The sequence below is a fragment of the Empidonax traillii genome, unplaced genomic scaffold (assembly GCF_003031625.1).
Source record: "Empidonax traillii isolate 1590-97213 ecotype Southwest subspecies unplaced genomic scaffold, ASM303162v1 scaffold104:size2570737, whole genome shotgun sequence".
Taxonomy (NCBI): Eukaryota; Metazoa; Chordata; class Aves; order Passeriformes; family Tyrannidae; genus Empidonax; species Empidonax traillii.
Genome location: NW_020955297.1, coordinates 663909 through 681882, shown reverse-complemented (window position 1 = coordinate 681882; position 17974 = coordinate 663909). Strand labels below are relative to the sequence as shown.

At 57.6% G+C, this 17974-nt stretch overlaps 2 protein-coding genes across 3 annotated transcripts; one reads left to right on the top strand and one right to left on the bottom strand.

Annotated features, from left to right (window-relative positions):
- The first annotated feature begins 2508 nt into the window (after positions 1-2508).
- Positions 2509-3635, top strand: NDUFAF3 (NADH:ubiquinone oxidoreductase complex assembly factor 3). The gene is made up of 5 exons (XM_027882342.1): positions 2509-2531; positions 2651-2843; positions 2920-2986; positions 3123-3223; positions 3390-3635. The coding sequence occupies exons 2-5, from the start codon at positions 2694-2696 to the stop codon at positions 3483-3485; spliced, it is 414 nt and encodes a 137-aa protein (XP_027738143.1). The 5' UTR covers positions 2509-2531; positions 2651-2693; the 3' UTR covers positions 3486-3635.
- An 826-nt stretch (positions 3636-4461) lies between these two features.
- On the bottom strand, positions 4462-16217 carry IMPDH2 (inosine monophosphate dehydrogenase 2). 2 transcript variants are annotated; one of them, XM_027882283.1, is made up of 15 exons: positions 15878-16217; positions 15749-15797; positions 15559-15660; positions 15335-15409; positions 14704-14910; positions 12501-12588; positions 11699-11898; positions 10570-10660; positions 9797-9892; positions 8376-8447; positions 6042-6185; positions 5726-5870; positions 5488-5631; positions 5019-5102; positions 4462-4722 (listed from the first exon to the last, which is right to left on the bottom strand). In XM_027882283.1, exons 1-15 carry the CDS (start codon positions 16099-16101, stop codon positions 4701-4703), a joined length of 1743 nt encoding a protein of 580 aa, XP_027738084.1. In that variant the 5' UTR covers positions 16102-16217; the 3' UTR covers positions 4462-4700. The 2 variants fall into 2 exon arrangements, with proteins under 2 accessions (XP_027738084.1, XP_027738085.1); XM_027882284.1 differs by lacking the exon at positions 8376-8447 and having other exon boundaries at positions 15878-16070.
- Positions 16218-17974: the final 1757 nt, after the last annotated feature.

Genomic DNA, 17974 nt, shown 5'->3' with positions numbered 1-17974 from the left:
TACTGAACTGAGGACAGGGCAAGGGCCCAGCGTATCCCCAGCCCCTTAGCACCAAGCCTGGTTGCTGGGGCAGTGATCCAGGAAGCACCGAACCCTGGCACAACACAGCACAACAGAGCACGCATCCCAGGAGCTGGGGACCTCCCTCCCTGCCCTGCCCTTCCTGCCCTCTCCGTGAGGCTGGGGCAGGCGGGAAGCTCTGCCCACAAGGCCCAAACCGGTTCCTCCAGGCTTGTGTGCAAGGAGGAAGGGGGGGGGGGGAAGCAGGGCAAGGGCAGATCCTGCTGCGTGGGCTCTGCCAGGAATGCAGTAACTCATTCTGGGGCCCTGCAGGCAGCTCTAGTGCCCCACAGCCAGTGAGAATCCCCAGCCTGGGGCAGGAGTGGGGACATGTCCCCCCAGCAGTGCAGGGCCATGCCATGGTGGGGTGCTCCCTGCACCACCCACAGCCAAGAGGTGATCTGAGAATCACTGCTCACACCAGACCAACTGCTGACTGTCCGCAGGGCAGGAGCCACCCGGGACCCCTGCCCAGCTGGCTGGGGGGACATGCCAGACCTCAAGTCACCATTAACGGTGGGGTCCAGGCTGGATCCATCCCCATGCCCAGAGTGTCCCCCCAGCAGGCCCACGTGGGCCCTGGCAACACAGCAGCCTTGGGAGGGCTCTCGGAGGCGCCGAAAGAGCTTTGGACAGACACGACATCCCCGATGGCTCTGGCTGCCGGCTCAGCGGGAGTGATCGTGTCATTCCAAAGCTGTCTCTCTCTGGGGGACAGATCCTGCCCACCCCTGCTGGCACTGGGGGGCTCTGGGGGGTGCCATGGAGAGCTGGCACGGGCAGGAAGCTTGGCAGTGTCTCACAGCCTGCACCGCGCACAGTGCAGGTGCCCACATCCACCCTGCGGCCAACAGCCACACTTCTCCGGTGGAGAGTCCCCAGGAAGCCAGCTGCTATTCTTAGCTGTTGGGGGCACAAGACCACTGGAGAGCCCCCAGCCCAGTGGAGGGGGCTGAGTCTTGAGGATGGGCACCAGTGATCCCCCATCCCGATACCTCCCTTCTCCCAGTGCAGCTCCACACACTGCCCCAGCCCCAGCAGGGGTTGGAGTGGGGCAGCAGCCCTTGCCCAGTGCCCGGCCCGGCGGGCAGGGGTGTGAGGCAGGTGAGGTGGGGGCAGGAGCGCGGGTAACGAAACCCCAGGGCAGCTGGGCACAGCGGGGACAGCTGCTTTTGGGATTCCGTTGCCCGCGCCAGCGCCGCGGAGGGAGATGGGCAGGGACACCACTGCCACGCCACCCCGACCCTCGGGCCGTCGGTGGGATAAAGAAGGGAGAAGACGACTTACCGGCGGGGACGGGGGCGGAGGAGCTGCGAGAGAGCCGCTGCCGGGTCGCTGTGGCCGGCTACCCCCGCGCCGCGGGCCGAGTGCCAAGGGGAGGGCGGCACGGCCGAGCCGAAAGGAAACGGCTCCGAACAAAGCCCCGATGGGGCTGGAGCAACTGGTGCCAGCCCGGCAGCCACCGACGGAGCCCGGAAACACGAGCCGTCCCCGAGGGAGGGCACCTGCCCAGGCACCTGCGCCCGGCGGCGGCACCGGCAAAGCACCGGCACGGCCCCGCCAGCGCCTTCCCGGCCCCAGCGAGGAGCCCTCGGCACCCGCCATGGGGGGAAGTGAAACCGCGTGGGGAACCCCACCGGCCCCACGCGGAGCTCACGCGGTGCCGCCCGCGGGGGGGACTCCTGACGCCTCCGGCACGGCATGGCACGGCACGGCGGTGGGAAATGCCCCGCCGACACTGCCGGGGAGCCTCCCGGTGAGCCCCAGAGTGTCAGGCTCCGGCTGGTCCCGGGTGGGTGACAGAGGTGAGGGACATGGGTCCCCCTCCCCAGGGCACCCCCGAGCCCGCAGTGCCACCGGCTCCACTAAGCGGATAGCGCCAAGCGGCACCGGGAGATCCTGGGGGCGGCTCGGGGGTTCAGCCCCGACTGGCAGCAGCCGCCCGCAGTGGGGCACACAGCGGGGCCGGGGCGCCGTGCCGAGCCTGGGGCAGCTCCGGGGCACCGGCGCGGCCGGGCCGGGAGCGCAGCCGAGCCCCGGTGTCGCTCCCTCCCGCCGCCCGGGGAGCCGCCCGCTCCTCTCTCACCTCCGGCCCCGCAGCCTTCGGCGCAGCAGCCCAGGCCGGTCCGCGGCCCCTCCCGCCCCGCACCCGCCGTGCCGCTCCTGCCCCGCAGCTGCTTTCGGTTTCGCTCCGGCGCCCACCCAGGGCTGCGGGTCGGGGCGCGGCCGGGCCGGGGGCCGGCGGGTGTGTAAGTGTCGCTGCCCGCCCGCCCCGCCGGCCCCGCGGGCAGGGGAGGACCCCGGGGGGTCCCCGCGAGCCCCGGTCCGACCCCGCTCCCCGGTGCCGCAGTCCCGGCCCTGGCCGCTGGGGGGCGCGGGGGGGGGCGGGGCCGCGCGGCGGTTCCGGCGATGGCGGCGGCGGTGGCGGCGCTGAGGCGGCTCGGGCCGCTGGCGCGGCGGGCACCGGGCAGGTACCGGCACCGGGCACCGCGGCTGCCCCGCGCCCGGCGGCGGTGCCGGTGGGGTCCCGTGGGGTGCCGGTGGCGTGTTCGTGAGCCCCGCGTGTCCCAGCCGCTCCCTGTCCCCGCAGGGTGCCGTGCCGCGGTCACCGGCTCACGCCGGCGGACGACGAGATGTACCAGCGGACGCGGGTGACGGTGCTGGAGCCCGAGTCCCCCAACATCATGTTCATCGAGGGCTACAGCAACCGCGGCTTCACCATCAGCGGGGACGTGGTGGTGGGGCCCTGCGCTGTCCTGCCCCGCAGCATCCTCCAGTGGAACGTGAGTGCCCGGCGGCGGGGCCGGTCCCCGCACCGCTCCGGGGCGGCCCCGCTCAGCAACCGTCGTGTCCCCGCAGGTTGGCTCGCACCGGGACATCTCGCTTGAGAGCCTGTCGCTGTTCCGGCTGCTGGAGCCCCACATCGGTACGTGGGGCAGGAGGGGCGCGGGCCGCCCCCACTCCGGGCTCCTGTCGGGACTGGTGGTCCCTGCAGGGAGGGCAGCTCTGGCCGAGGCAGCCCCAGTGCTGCCCTGCTCACCCTTGTCATGCCCTGGTTGCAGAGATCCTGGTGCTGGGCACGGGGGACAGGGTGGAGCGGCTCCACCCCGCCATGCTGAAGCAGATGCGGGAGTGTGGGATCGCGGTGGAGGTACAGGACACGGTAAGGAGGGGTGAGCACAGGCAGCACCCCAATGAAGAGGAGGGCAGTAGTCACTGTGAGACTCTCCTGGGGACGGGCAGGAGAGAGGGGTCATGTGTCCTGTGGGGAAGAGCTGCATCTCCTTCCTGAGTGCTGGAGCTTTACTCACTCCCTTTTCTGTTCACAGCCAAATGCATGTGCAACCTTCAACTTCCTGATGAGTGAAAAGCGTGTGGTGGCTGCTGGTCTCATCCCTCCACTGGGCATCTACCAGGGGATGTAGGCACTGCCTGCCACAGCCGTGGGCTGAGTGGGGCTGCCCCTGCCTGCCTGAAGCCCCCGAGGGTCACTGCTCCCAAGGGAGACACACTTCAGACTGTGGAGCTGCTGGCTGGGTGGTGGCTCTGCACACAGGAGGGCTGTGAGATGCATGGTCGTGTCCCACACCTTGGCAGCAAGAAGTCCTTGCCGCAAGACAGGGTGGAGGCTGTTGGGGTGAGCTGCACACCCCCCGGGCATATCTGGGGCTCCACGAGATAAATACATGTAAATGGGAAATACAAGGAATTGTGTGGTGGTTAATGCACAGCTCAGCGAGGCTGCAACATGCTAATGGGGCATGTGCTCACCCCGGGCACTGGGGAGAGTGTGTAGTGCCAGTGGTGCCACGTGCCAGCAGCTCCCTGACCACAGCCACCACTAGCAGCTGCTGCATCCCAGCTGGTGCCTGGGCTCTCCTGTGGGGCTTTGTGCCACCCCACAGTGCCAGTGCCCCTTGGGCAGCTTCAGGCTGCTGTTAGTCCAGGGGTGCTGCATCCCCACTTGTTGGATGCTCGGCTTAATCAGGGAACATGAAGAGGATCACTGTCCTCTCTGCACTGGAGGCAAAGATGTCAGGGATGTTCAGGTCAGGGACGTTACTGCTAAGGAAGAGGGTACATGTACCTAATGGCAGCTTTGTGCCCCAAACCTGCCATCTCCACAGAGCCAAGGCAGGGGGATGAGGCTGCAGGCCCAGCCCTGCATCAGGCACGAGGTAGCTTTGTTTAAAGAGTGCATTAGTGAGTCTGACACCTTGAGGTTGTAGTTCAAGGCTCTGGTTTTAGGATGTGTAAATCCAACAGGGCTGTCCCCTCCCTGTTCCCATTCACATGCACACAGTGTCCCTTCTGGGGTCACAAGCTGCTCCTGAGTCTGCTGGAAGCCGAGAGCCAAGGAAGGAGACCAAGAGATGTAATGAAGGAAGAGGGGCTCTGACCTGACACCAACTTCACATCTTTTCCTCTTTTATTGTAAAACATGGCAAACATGTGCAAGGCTCCAGCCCAGGATCACAGCTCCTGGGCAGTGGGTGGGCCCCACAGGTGGTCAAAAAGCAGCCAAGGGACAGCGGGAGCTCCAGGCAGCCCAGAGTAATGGCACTTCTGCAGCAAGAGCAGCTCCCGCACGGGGCGGCGCAGGGCTGAGTGGCACAAGGACAGACACAGATGGATCTCCTTCAGAAGAGGCGCTTCTCATACCTGTGAGGGGAGCAGCACGTCAGAGAGCCCTTTTGCTGACCCACCTCACCCAGGGCATGGACCAGAGGCACAGTTAGAAACAGCTCCTGCCAGCCCACAGTGGGGAACAGCCCCCACACCCTGACAGCTAAGAGAGGAGTGCTGGCCCAGGCCAGACGACAGGCTGTGGATCAGCTGGGCTGCACAGGGAACCAGCGGCACACCAAGCCAAAGGCACAGCAGCTGAGACACAGGATGGCTGTGCCTAAACTCCCCAAAAACTCCAGTGGGACACGGGTCCTGCCAAAAGCACTTACGAATGAAGGCCATGCACCCCTCCTTCCACCTGGGCAGACGTCGTCCTCTTCTCAAACTTCAGCTCTCCCGAGTACATCATGGCTCTGAGGAGGAAGGACAGCCGTCACAGGCCAGACACAGTCCAGGGAAGACAGTGCGCTGGCACATGCTCAGCTGGAGCAGCTGGAACAGGGGTCACTGGTTCCTCCAGCTGTGGCCAAAATGGTCTTTGCTGTGCTCTCAGGAGCGAGGCAGGGTAAGATAACCCCACCATTTCAAGCCTGGCCAGCCGAATGTGCCCCAAGAGACCACATTCCTGTACCCCTGGGGCTGGAAAATCCATGATGCAGTGCCCACTGCAGATGAGGGAAGAGGGCTACAGTGAAGTCAAACCACCCAGAATACAGCACAGTGTGGGTAGAGCTGCCTGGGGACTCCAGACAGCAGCACTGTGACCTGATCAGAGCATAGGCACAGGGAAGCACTCACCGGACTTGGGTCAGGCTCTTGGCACCAATATCCTGGCAGGAATGCTGGATCCCAGCTATCAGGTATGGAATGAATTTGTGGATAGAGCCCTTGTCTTGCACTGCACCAGAGACCCCCTGGGCCACTTTGATTTTGTCTGTCTCACTGCACGGGAGCACAAATCAAGGATGTTTGTGAAGCAGAGAAGCCCCAAAAGCTTGACCTGTTACCCCAAAGCACCTTTTCCACCATCTCTGACCTGAAATATCGGTTCTGGCTGCCCAAGTTCTTGTCCATGGCATCTAGCGAGCCCATGCCACGGTATTTCTTCAGCCTGATTCCATCCGAGAAGAAATACTCGCCTGGGGCCTCCGTGGTGGCAGCCAGGAGAGATCCCATCATCACTGGCACAAGAGATGACCAGGGACAGCATATCAGCAGCAGCGGCCACAACATCCTCAGGCCCTCTGGGCACAACACTGGCTGCACCCCCCATGGCCCCAGACACCTGCAGGTGAACACCCTGGTGCCCATATAGAAACGCTTCCTAGGAGACTCCCTGCAGTGGTGCTCACCTGTGGAGGCCCCGAGTGCCAGGGCCTTGGCGATGTGCCCGACCGTCTGGATGCCTCCGTCGGCGATGACGGGGACGCCGAACCTGCGGGCGTACTCGGACACCTTGTACACCGCGGTGGCCTGGGGGCGGCCACATGCCAGAACTGCAGAGAGAGCGGGCAGAGGGTCAGCAACACACACAGCCACGGCCCCTCCCCAGCAGGCCCTTCCAGGCTTCCAGCACACACATGCTCCAGCACTCAGAACGCACAAATCCCTGGACGCTCCTTTCCTAGTTGAGTTGCGAGAGATGCCCAGGAGGTGCCTGCTGGGACGTCCTCACAGCCCTCTATTCCAAAAAGCTGTGGGTGATCTTGGGACTGGGGTCTTTGACTGGATGCCTGGGATCAGCAGAGACTCATGAGTCATCCTGGTGCATGGCAGTCGTGAGGGGAGCTTGGGAAGGAAGCAAACTCCAAAAGCCCCTCTCCAGAGCATCCCTCACATTTAGCCATGTTCCACTGCTTGCTCCCTCCCAGTGGTGCCAGACCCCTTCTCCATGTACCCAGCAGCTGTATGATGTGCCTCTTGCATGGAAAGACAGCTGGCTGGGAGAGAGCTTGTATGTCTGTATATTCATATATATATATATATTTATATATATATATATATATATATATACACTGCATACACACACAAACACACATGCAGCAGTGGAGAAGGAAACAGGCAGAATGATTTGATAATAATTTATGTTCCTGCCCTGCAATGTAGCAAGGAGTTCGTCAAGTTTAGCTGCCCCATGAGGAAGGAGTTACTAGCTTTGGATTTGCTTGCTCTTCCCGGTTGGTTGCAGTTACAGGCTTCCTGTTATGTGAGGAAAACCAGCACACAGCATGTCTTGTAACACATTTGTCAGCCACAGGCATGCAAGAATGCTGAGATAAGCTTCTCTCAGGGAGACTTCACTTCCCCACAGTTAACTGGAAGCCTTTTCTCCAGTCACAGTTAGTCCCATACATGGGGTAAGATTAAGGCCATGCAGGATTAGTACTTTGGTGCGTGAACTCCAGGTGTGGTTCAGCCTGCCCGGCAGCAGCACTGGCAACACATCCCTGGCCTGCCCAGGCCGGGGGGCTGCAGATGCTCCACTCCCAGCACTCAGCAGCAGCTGAGGGAGGGAGGCCAGACTCCAGGTTGAGATCCTGAAAGAACTGAATTTAGTCAAACAGACCCCTGTGTTCAGCTCAGACTCAGCCAGCCAGGGAGAGGTTGCCAGCTTCATCACCAATGCCCTTAAAGAGATGGTCTCTCTCGGTGCTGCACTGCTGAAGGCCACACTGTGGCTGCAAAATGCTGCCACGGTAGAGCTGTGGAGAGAAACACCCGATTTCGGGAGGGTTCGAGTCCAGGGTCTATGAGACTGCGCCACTGACAGTGCAGGGCCTGCAGAAATCTTGCAAGAACAACCATGGAGACCAGCCCTTTAAGGCACAGCTCGGCTCAGGGCCCCTGGGAGCACGGCACCATTCCGACTGTCCCAGTGCCCAGCGCCACAGCCTTGGAGCGCAGGCTTCCCAGGTGGAGTTGGGAGCACACACATAACACACGATCAGGGTAAGGGTTTGTCTCTTTTAGTGTATTGGCAAAGGATGGCCCTACAAGATCATCTGCTAGAGAAAACCTTCCAGGATCTGCAACAGAAACCTTTCCCTTTCAGTGTGTCAGAACTAGGAGAAAGGACAAAGCCTAAGGCTTGGCTTGTTGGGGGCTGCTCGATCCAACAGCATCAGAGGAAAATGGAGCAGAGAATGCTTCACCCTGTGCTGGGCAGGCAAGAGCCCCTTCTCTCCACAGGAACTGGTGGGGAAAGCTGCTTTTCTAGTTGCAGCTGCCAAGGTGGCCACACACAGTGATATCCCTCCATCACCCAGGGGAGCCAGCTCCAAGGGAAGCTGGGCCAGTGCACAATTTCCCCACAACTAGGGCTACGTTTTAAGCATGATGGAGGACTGCTCAGGGATCGCCTCCCAGCACTGGATCAGCAGGAGCATGCCTGGCTAGGGATCTAGAAGGGTCAGGCAGAGAGCCCAGTCAGGCTCCTAACTGGATTTTAGAGTGGAGAGTGGACAAGCCTGAGTTCCCTTAGCTTGGACAGTTCAGACTCCGCTTTAGGAAATCAGAAAGGCTTCTCAGTTTTCATTTCAGATTCAAAACCAGTATCCAAAGCCACAAAACCCCAAGTGCATCTACAGCTAAATTATTCTCAAACAAGCAGTAGGGCCATGTGCAGCCAAATCAGGGTCCTGCTTCAAGACACATAATTAGGGTTGGGAACAGGGCAAGTGACTTACTATAGGTGCCCGTGACAGTAGAAGGGCATTTGGGGCTGTGGGACTTTAGGTCTGGAGGGATCTTTGGAGCAGCTAAACAAAAACAAACACACACATTTTAGAGACAGAAGAACAGCAGCAGAACAAAGGACCCCAGCAGTGACCCGTTACTGGGCAGAGCATACGGTGTGGGACAGAGCTGACTTTGCAGACCCTTCCTAGCCTGAGCCAAGCCAGAGGCCAGATCCAAGCCATCCAGGCCCGGCTGTGCACAGCGCATGCTCGCCCTACCCCAGCAGCCACACAGAGAGGTGACCCCCTACCCCAAAAAGCCAAAGCTCTTGCCCTTAAGAGGGGCAAAAACCTGGGGAGCTGCACTCAAAGAGTTTTGCAACCACATCTGTGAAGCGCCACGTTCTGCTCCTGCTCTGCTCCTTCCCCAAAACCAGTACCCCATCCCACCCCCCCGGGGCAGCTGGGAGGCACCTCCAGAGACATTCCCCTCACTGCAGATTGGGATGTGCCCCAGTGGGACCTTTGCCTCAGAGCCAGGGTAGGACATGAGTGTCCTGGCTCTGCTCTGGCTATGGAAGTGTCAGCCCAAGGATACCACCACTTCCCTGGAAAGGTGACCCAAGACAGACTACCCTGACTGGGAACCCAGGCAAGCAAGCAAAGCAGGGATGCAGCACAGCTCCAGGGCTGCTTGCAGGCTCCACACTGGAATGGGCAGAGCTAATGCAGCCCCTTCAGCCATCAGCTGCCCAATTGCTGCCTCCTGTGGCAAAGACTAAGGAGAAAAGCAGAGAGGGGCTGTGTTCTTGGGCTGCAGCACCTTGCTGCATCACCTCTCTGCACCCCACCTGAGGGGTTCACCAAACGAGGACTGAGCCTGTCCTCAAGACAGCCTTTGTGCAGGCTCTGAGATGAGCTAAGGGTGACACAGCCCCTGCCCTATGCAAGCTGTCTAACTGCAGAGACAATAGCCAGAGATCCCATTAGGAAATTGCAAAGGCATTGAGCCCAGAAGATCAATAGTCAAGCATCACGCACACTGCTGCCAGAGGGAAAGGGAGTACAGACAGCCGGGTGCACTTCACCCATCAGCACTGGGGATCCAGTAAGCCCCTCTCCCTGCAGAGTTGCCTACCAGTCCCATCCCACACCAAGCCAGCAGCTCCCCCTGAGCAAAGCCACATGTGCCACACCGGCTCTACTCAGTCTCGGTCAGTACTGGGAAATGCCTTTGCTGCTGCTGCCACCCCAAGGGTTGGACCCAGGTGATGAGAATGTCCTGGTCAAAGGGGGTGAAAGACGGTTTGCTGTTGGACACTGCCCTCACAATGGGAGAATACTCCATCCCAGCCATGCTGCTTTTCAGCAGGGAGTTTCTAATTAACAGGTGTCTTCAGCCTATTCAGGAGATGGCTGATCTCTCTCACCTTCCTGTGTGATGCAGATGGAGCCACTGCCCATCCCAACCCTCAGGGCATCGACACCTGCATCGATGAGGTTCTTGGCCTGAGCAGCAGTCACAACTGTGGGGAGCAGAAACTGGTTTGAAGACAGACAAGCACACTGGCACACAACACTGCTCTGCCCCAAGCTCCCCAGCTGGCTGCCAACATCCCCTGCCCAGGGCAACAGCCTGTGCTGGAGCCAGGCCTATCTGGGACCAGTGGTGAGTTTCTGCCCCAGCTGTCCCCAGTGAGTGAGGCGACACTGGACCTTCAGGCTACTCTGCAACATGCTTCCACCCAAAGGCTGGGGCAGCAGAGGTCACGGCATGGCACCAAACACTTTTTGAGCCACACCAGGTAGAGAAGGCATAGTACAGGGTAACAGCAGCACCAGTGAAAGACAAGGACCGCTGGGCCCTGCTGTCAAGGGGCAGGGAAAACTGCCATTAAATTTTCACATCAAGCAATACCCATTATTATGCAAAATGTTAAACTGGCATGTAAAACTAACATGTAATGTGCTACAGAGGACTGTAGCCCACTGTGCTGCAGAAGAAAGGTTTCCAAATATCTGCACCAGCAGGGTATTGCCCTGTGTCTGCAGAGTGGCTTTGGCTCTGTTCCACAAGCCAGAGGAAACCATTTTAAGTTCACAGACATTTACCAAGATGACTTCTATTCATATCCCTGCAGCTCCCTCTGTTGAAGAAACAAATATAATTTAAAGATAGGAACAGTCTTCAACACATGCCTACCATTTCCTCCAATAACTTGCAGATTGGGATATTTCTCCTTAATGTATTTTATCATATTGATCTGGAAGATGGAGTTCCCCTGAGAGGAATCCTGCAATAGAAAGAAAACCAGTTTCAACCAGGATTTCTGCAAAAGGTTAAAAGTACACCTCCAGAAGAGCCTCGGGTCTTCACTCTGCTTGCTGGGGTCTCTGCTGAGCTGTGTCAGTGGGCAAAATGACTCCCCGAATGTGGCACAGAGCCAGAGGAGAAGCTGCTGCCTAGACAGGAATGTACCTTGCCTGTGCAAGGCAGTTTATTATAAAGACTTAAGTATCCTGTGGCTTCTACAGATGGCAACAAGCAGAACATCTGGCTGTGGGTAAGAACCATCTGGCTCTGTGCCACCAGGACACTGTCAGCACTGTTTAAACTACAGGTGAAATGGAGAATGTTCCTTGTGAAGCCCAGAAGGGCTGGTGGGGAGAAGAATCTCCCTGCTGTGTAGCAGGACAGCTGAAATATCGGATGTCAACCACTGAGTGCTCAGGCCCTGCCAGTCTCCGTGACCCAGCCAAATCCTGTCTGTTAAACATTTCCTGCTCAGCCATGCCCTCGGAGCACAGCGGACTCACGAGCTCACAATCAATGAGAAAATCATGTGCAAATACAGACAGTGACAACCGTGCCTGAAAGCTTACGGGCCAGGAGGGGAGATCAGCAGAGCAGCTCTGGGCTGACCACTCCTGAACAGCAGGTGGCTAAGAGAATAACACAGCAACAAACATCGAAGGGCTGAAGGGAAGCTGTAAGAAGCCGAATATTCGGAACTAGTCAGGAACATCAGAGAGGCCGGTGGTAGAGTACAAGACACATTTGTAGAAGATTCTGTATTAACTGACAGTGTTTCTCTTCTCAGCCTTCAGGCCTTCAATTCACCCTACATACTCCCTTGCAGTCATGTAAGCCCCCAGGTACAAGGAATCCCTCTACTTTAAGGACTCTAACCTGAAGAAGACTGAGAGGTCAACAAGCAGCCACATTCTAACACAAAAGAGCGTGTAATAAAGACAGTGAGTGCCACACTGCTGCTGCTGCACTGTCAGAGCAGTTGATTCAAACCAGGCCCTCAGCCCACCCTGGTTCTCACCAGCACAACCGCGTCCACGCCCGCCTGCACCAGCAGGTCCAGCCGGTACTTGTCGTCCTCATGGGTCCCGATAGCGGCTCCGCAGAGCAGCTGCTTCTTGGAATCCTTGGATGCCAGAGGGTAGTCCCTGTTCTTTTTGAGATCAGTACGAGCAATTATAGCCACCAGCTCATCATCTTCATTAACAATTGGCAGCTTGCCTGGAAACAAACAGAAAGAACATCACTGCAGGTTTCTGCAGGAGTTGGATGTTAGCCCGGGCCAGTGCAGCAGACCAGGGGCATCGGGCAGGCAGCAACTGCTACAGGATGGAGACTCAAAGAGGTGTGTTACCCAGTCTTGCTTGGCCATGGATGCCAGCAGCCCTGGCCTGGGAAACGGAGCATGACTTTTCAGGACTGGAGAAGGACTCTGTATTTTTCAAATTGACCATAGAAAAAGTGCTTATTTTTTAATAATTAGACCCACAACACATTCTTAAAAGTCAAACCACCAAACCCTAAAAGAGCTGAATTGAGTGCTGAGGGCCAGGATAGAAAATGGAAGACACATGGCTGGACAGCAAGGCACTCTTCAGCCCCTGAGCTACCAAGAATCCAGCTCCAAACACGTTTGAGATGAAGGCATGTGAACTCTGCACTCTGGCAGAGGGCTGTGGGCACTCTCCTCACTGTCCCCTCCTCATGCTGGAATGCAGCCTTCCCACGTTCCACCCACACACGGACCACGTGCCCACAGCCACCCACCGCCCTCCCAGCCCGGCACTCCCACCACTCTCCCTCGTGCCGATGGTCACAGGTACCTTTTTTACTTCTCTGAAGAATTTCATTTGCTTCTTTCAACATTACACCAGCTGGAGCCACAACAAGATCTTCCCGCTTTGTCATAATCTAGTGGGTGGGAGAAGATAAAAAGTCACAAGAACTCCTTCACACCGATCTGAAAATACCAAACCCCTCTGCCCACATGAAATGCTCCACACTAGCTGCGTGGGAGCACTCCACACAGCACAGCAACACGCCTCCAGAAACACAAGAACAGCCTCCAGTGTCCTTGTCCCCATGCCAGTGGTGACATCAGGACCCAAGCCCATCAGTACACCAAAAACAGGAGATGACAGGAGGTCTCAGCAAGCCAAGGGAAAGCACCTAGAAACAAGGGACAATTCTCAGATGATCGCTGTTTGGGATGTTACCCAAACAGCCCTCCCTTTTAAAGGAGCACAGGCAAATAAGGGCTGGAGACATTTCCAGAGCCTCATGTTGTTCTGGAAGAAACGTTACCCTTAGTCTTGTTTTCAGGCAGCATCCCCAGCACACAGGCTCTGGAAGGGCTCTGCCAAAAAAAACCTACTGCTGGCAAGGTCAATGGGGCAAAAGTCACTTCAAAACCAGGACAAATCAAACACACTCACCCACGCTCACTCTGACAAACAAGCACCAAAATACAGCGGAACGCCAGGGGCAGTGCTGGACAGAAGCTGAAAAAGGGGAACACCTGAAGCGGTATACAGACAAAATCTTTTCACCATGACAGTGGTCAAACACTGGAAGAGCAGCCTAGGGAGGCAGTAAAATCTCCATCCTTGGAGATGTGGACACAGCCCCACACAACCTGCTCCACCTGAATCTGCCTTGAGCAGGAGACTTGACGAGAGACCGTGATGTCCCTTCCCAACCACAGCATTCTGTGATCACCAGGTTCACGTGGGATATCCTCATGAAAGGCTACTCCAGAAGGCCAGGCAAAGCTAAAAGGGAACACTTTCTAACCCTTCAGGAAGGTAGATTAGTTGCACACAACAAAAAAAAAAGAGGGAACATTTTAGTCATTTATACCATAAGAATATTTATACCATAAGACTCTGCCTGCATCCACCAAAAATGCTGTCTGTGACAGCACCCACATCTCAGGAAAAGCCTGAGGAATCAAAGACATATTGTGACACTCCCTAACCCTGTGGGATCCATGAGCTTCCTGTGCTACAGGAGACCCATGTGTTTAACTGGATGGCAATGAACAGCTCAGCAAGATGACTACTGGACTGCATGTGGAGAGGACATCGAGGAAACCATTCGTTTCCCTGGCCTTGCCTGGTGACAGGGACAAGCACCAGGCACTGACAGCAAAAGGGCTTCCATCTTTGCAGTGCCAAATGATCTGCCTAAGAAAAAGGGGAGATTCTTATCTGGCTCCTCTAAATGGGCAGCACCCCTTCAAAGCACTATGTGCACTTTTATAACCTACTCCCGGTTTACGATTCCTGTGTCAGGTATTTGTAGGAGATTGCAAACCAAACAGGGATGAGCATGTGATACTGGGTTTGGTCAGCAAGAGCTAAAAATATTTGTGAGTCAAAAGTAAAACATGGCCAAGAGGCACCAGTGGTGTAACCTGACAGTGCTGTGGATCTACAGTTACACAGTTTGTGTGACAGGGATCGCAGGGAACATTCTCCTGTATGAGGGGAGTCTAATGGGGCAGTGTTATGAAGGCCACTCTGCCAGCCTGCAAGTTCAGAAGGTTATTTTACAGAGCAAGTAGCCCAGATGAGGCACAAAGGAAAAGGCAGTCCAGAAAATGAAGCTCAGCACTTGGAGGGCTTGCTGGGCACAGTGCAGCTGTTACAGCCCTGGACAGTGTCAGACTGCTACACAGGACCACAGCCAGCAGCCAGGAACACTGGCAATTAATTAGTGAAGTAGGGGAGAGCACCAGCTGCAGGGAGGCTGGTTTCCACAGCACTGAAAGATAACCCTCAGGAGTCACACAGACTGCATGGCTACTCCACTGTGCCTGCACTGCAGGAGTCGCTAAGGGAGCGCAAATGAGGGAGACACTCCCCAGGAAACACAGTCACAGACGGATCTGCAGTGCTGAGGTGGAGCCGCTCCCTCCCACTGGCTCAGCATCCTCACAGCCACACAATCACCCTTCTTATCACAAGCCACACAGTTTCCTAAAGCAGGACTTGCACCCATCGGATGCTCACAACCCCTTCTCACCTCACCGAGGGGCAGGTCATGCTCTGACTCTTTCAGGAAATCAATATCTCTAGATGAAATGATCCCAACCAGCTTGCCCCCCATCTTCCCGTTGTCCGTGATAGGAATCCCACAGAATCCATGACGAGCTTTTGCTTCAAACACATCTCGCACTCGGTCGTTGGGGCTCAGCACCACAGGGTCTGTGATGAATCCTTGCTCATATTTCTGAAAGGAAGCAGATCCAGCAGCCAGGCTGAGCAGCACTGCCAGGCTGACCAGGAGCAGGGCACACGCCTGGGGGTCACTGCAGCCCCTCACTCAGCTCTGCAACCACCCAGCCTGGCATGTGCTCACCGACAGGATGACTCCCAAATCAGCATCAAGGCTCACCCAAATAGTGCTAAAACCCAAGAGTTTCCAAGCTAATCTCCTTCCTGAAATGATGGGGAATATTCCCACACCAGGAGGCCTGGCAGATCTCAAATCCCAGGCTGTGCACGGACAGCACCTGACACTCACGAAGAGGGTTGTGGAGGCAAACCCTGGCAGCACTACAGCTCTGAAATACCAAGATCTGGCGCATTTCAACATGGCCAGACCACGCTGCCCACCTGCACGAAGCACCACTGCTGCTGCTCCAGCCACTCACCTTCACCTTCCGCACTTCGTTAGCCTGGAACTCCGGCGTGCAGTTGTGGTGGATGAACCCTATTCCCCCGGTCAGCTGGGGACACAAAGACGGTTGTGAGTCACTGCAGCTCCCGCCCGGCGCCGCACCGGGAGCGATGGAACCCCCGGGCCGTGCCTGGCCCCGGGGCGGACACGCGGGAGCCTCGGGCAGCGCTTCCAGCCCCGCCACGGGGCCGCACTCACCGCCATGGCGATGGCCATGCCGGCCTCGGTGACCGTGTCCATGGGCGAGGAGACCAGCGGGGTCTTCAGGGTGATCCTCTTGGTCAGCGCCGAGGTCAGGTCCTGGCGGGGAGGCGGTGGCGGCTGAGCGGCGGCACCGGCCCAGCCCCCGGCCCGACCCCCGGCCCGCTCCCCCGCCCCGGCCACTCACCACCTGGTCCGCCGTGAAGTCGATGTACCCCGGGAGGATGAGGAAATCGCTGCGGGGTAACGGGGGGAGACGCGTTAGCGACCGCCCCGGCCCCGCGCCCCCGGCCCCGGCCCCACCGGCCGCACTCACTTGTAGGTGAGCCCATCGCCGCAGCTGAAGAGCTGCTGCGCCGTCAGCCCGTCGTCGGGCACGTATCCGGTGCCGCCGCTGATCAGATAGTCCGCCATGGCCCCGCCGCGTGCCCGCCCCGCCACACCGAGCGCACGCGCGCCCCGACGGCCGCCGGGCCCGACCCGGCTGTGCCCGCCCCGCGCGGCGGACAGAGCGGCCCCCGGCAGCGCCCGGCACCGCATCGCCCCCTGCCGGCCCGGAGGGCCCCGCACCGCCACACGGCCCTGCAGCCCGCCCAGCGCTGTCGGCACCGGCGACACCGGGGGCCACACCGGGGACACCCCGGGCCCGGGTGTCGCTCTCAGCCGCTGGCAGTTCCTGCTGAGCGGCTCCTCAGCAGCGGCCCCGCGCGTGCCCAGCCCGGTGCCGCCCGGGCGGTGCAGCCGCTGTGCTCGGGCCGTGCAGCCGGGGCCGCGTGTCGGGGGGCGGCTGGACAGAGCTCCGGGACAGCCAGCACGGCCCTGTGCGCCGTTCCCGAGGCCAGTGCAGTGCGACACCTGCTGCAACATTACCTAAAAGAGCTCGGCCATGGGTGATGCACACAAACACGGTGGGGTGGGAGCAGAGCCCAACACCAGATAATCCAGCAGCTTCCGCAGGAAGATGAGAATGGGCCTGTTGGGTCTGTGGTGGATGCAGAGCTGGGACACACCAGCAGAACCCAAAGCAACTTTATAAGTCAAAGCAAGAAGGATGAAAAATCAAAAGGCAGGAGGGAGCAAGGCAAGTCTGGCACCAAGAGGGGAATGAAAGGCACAAATAAGGGGGTCCAAGGTGATGCCAGATAGGTATTATCCCCCTCTTGCCAACGCCCCCAGGCCAGGCTGTACAAACAAGCACTGTAAAGAGGATGGCTGCACACGGGGGATTGTAGTGCAGCTACAATTGTAGGTGGCTGGAGGGAGGATTTTGGAGAAGAGCAGTAGCAAGAGTAGGGAGGACCGTCTCTGGAGTGGAACAACACAGATCTGCCTTAGAGGACCCTTGAAGGAAATAATTGTTTCTTTTCCAGGATGATATGTTCCCATCCCTGCAGGTCTGTTGAAGCATCAGGAAAAGTATCTGTACTGCAGGTTACAGAACAACTTCCTCCTCTGATGGCTGGTTTGCTTCTTGTCACATTCCAGATCTGGCCTCAGAGCACCAGGGACAGAAGACAACCAGATCCCTTCTCCCCTGCTCTCCCTAATGGGCTGTCCAAGGCAACCCCCTAACACTAACCAATTCAGGGACTAAAGAATGGTGCTCCTGTGCCAGCAACTGTCCTACTGCAGTAGGTTAAATCCTTGTCCAAAGATCAGAAAGCAGTTTCAAGAAATGCGTTACTCCTGTTACCCAGCTGTAGGACACAGAAAATGCAAACAGAGGCATCTGCTCAGGTCTCCTGAAATACTCGGAAGCAAACAGCCCTTGTATGCTGTGAGGGTCATCAGTCGTGTTTAAGCTTCTAGTTTGGATCAACCAACATTCATCTGAGTAAGGTTCTACAAAAGACAACATGGATTTTAGAGAGAAAGAGTTAGGCCAGGCTTTCAGTGACTTTTACGGAGGGTGAAAAGCCCCAAACAAGTGAAGTATCTATGGACAGAAGGAGGTCTCCTGAGTGACTTGTTTGGTCTCAGCAGCATTGACCTGCACAGAACAAAGGTTGTGGTCTCCAAGTTACAGTTGTTTCCCATGGGATGGTGGGTTTGTTTGTAGCAGGAAAGGAAGGTGCAGGCCTCAGCACAGGGATGTTCCCTTTGCTATGAGAAAGGGTACATGTGGCTTTCAAGGCCCCTCCTGAACTAGGAAAATGCAGCCCTTGCACAGCAAAGAGCCAGTGACAAGGATCCGCAATGGCCCTTAAAACCTTCACCTGAAAGAGTGGTGATGTTGCTATTACTGTCAACATCAACACCATCTCCTTCCTACAGCCACAGGGTAACAGTGCTTTGTCATTACATGACACTCTGAACTCTACAGGGTTTAATTCTTGTTCCCAGACTGCTATCAAGGACTGTATTCCACCTTGCCATTACTTCTGTGCATAATTCCTTCATTGAATTTCACCTA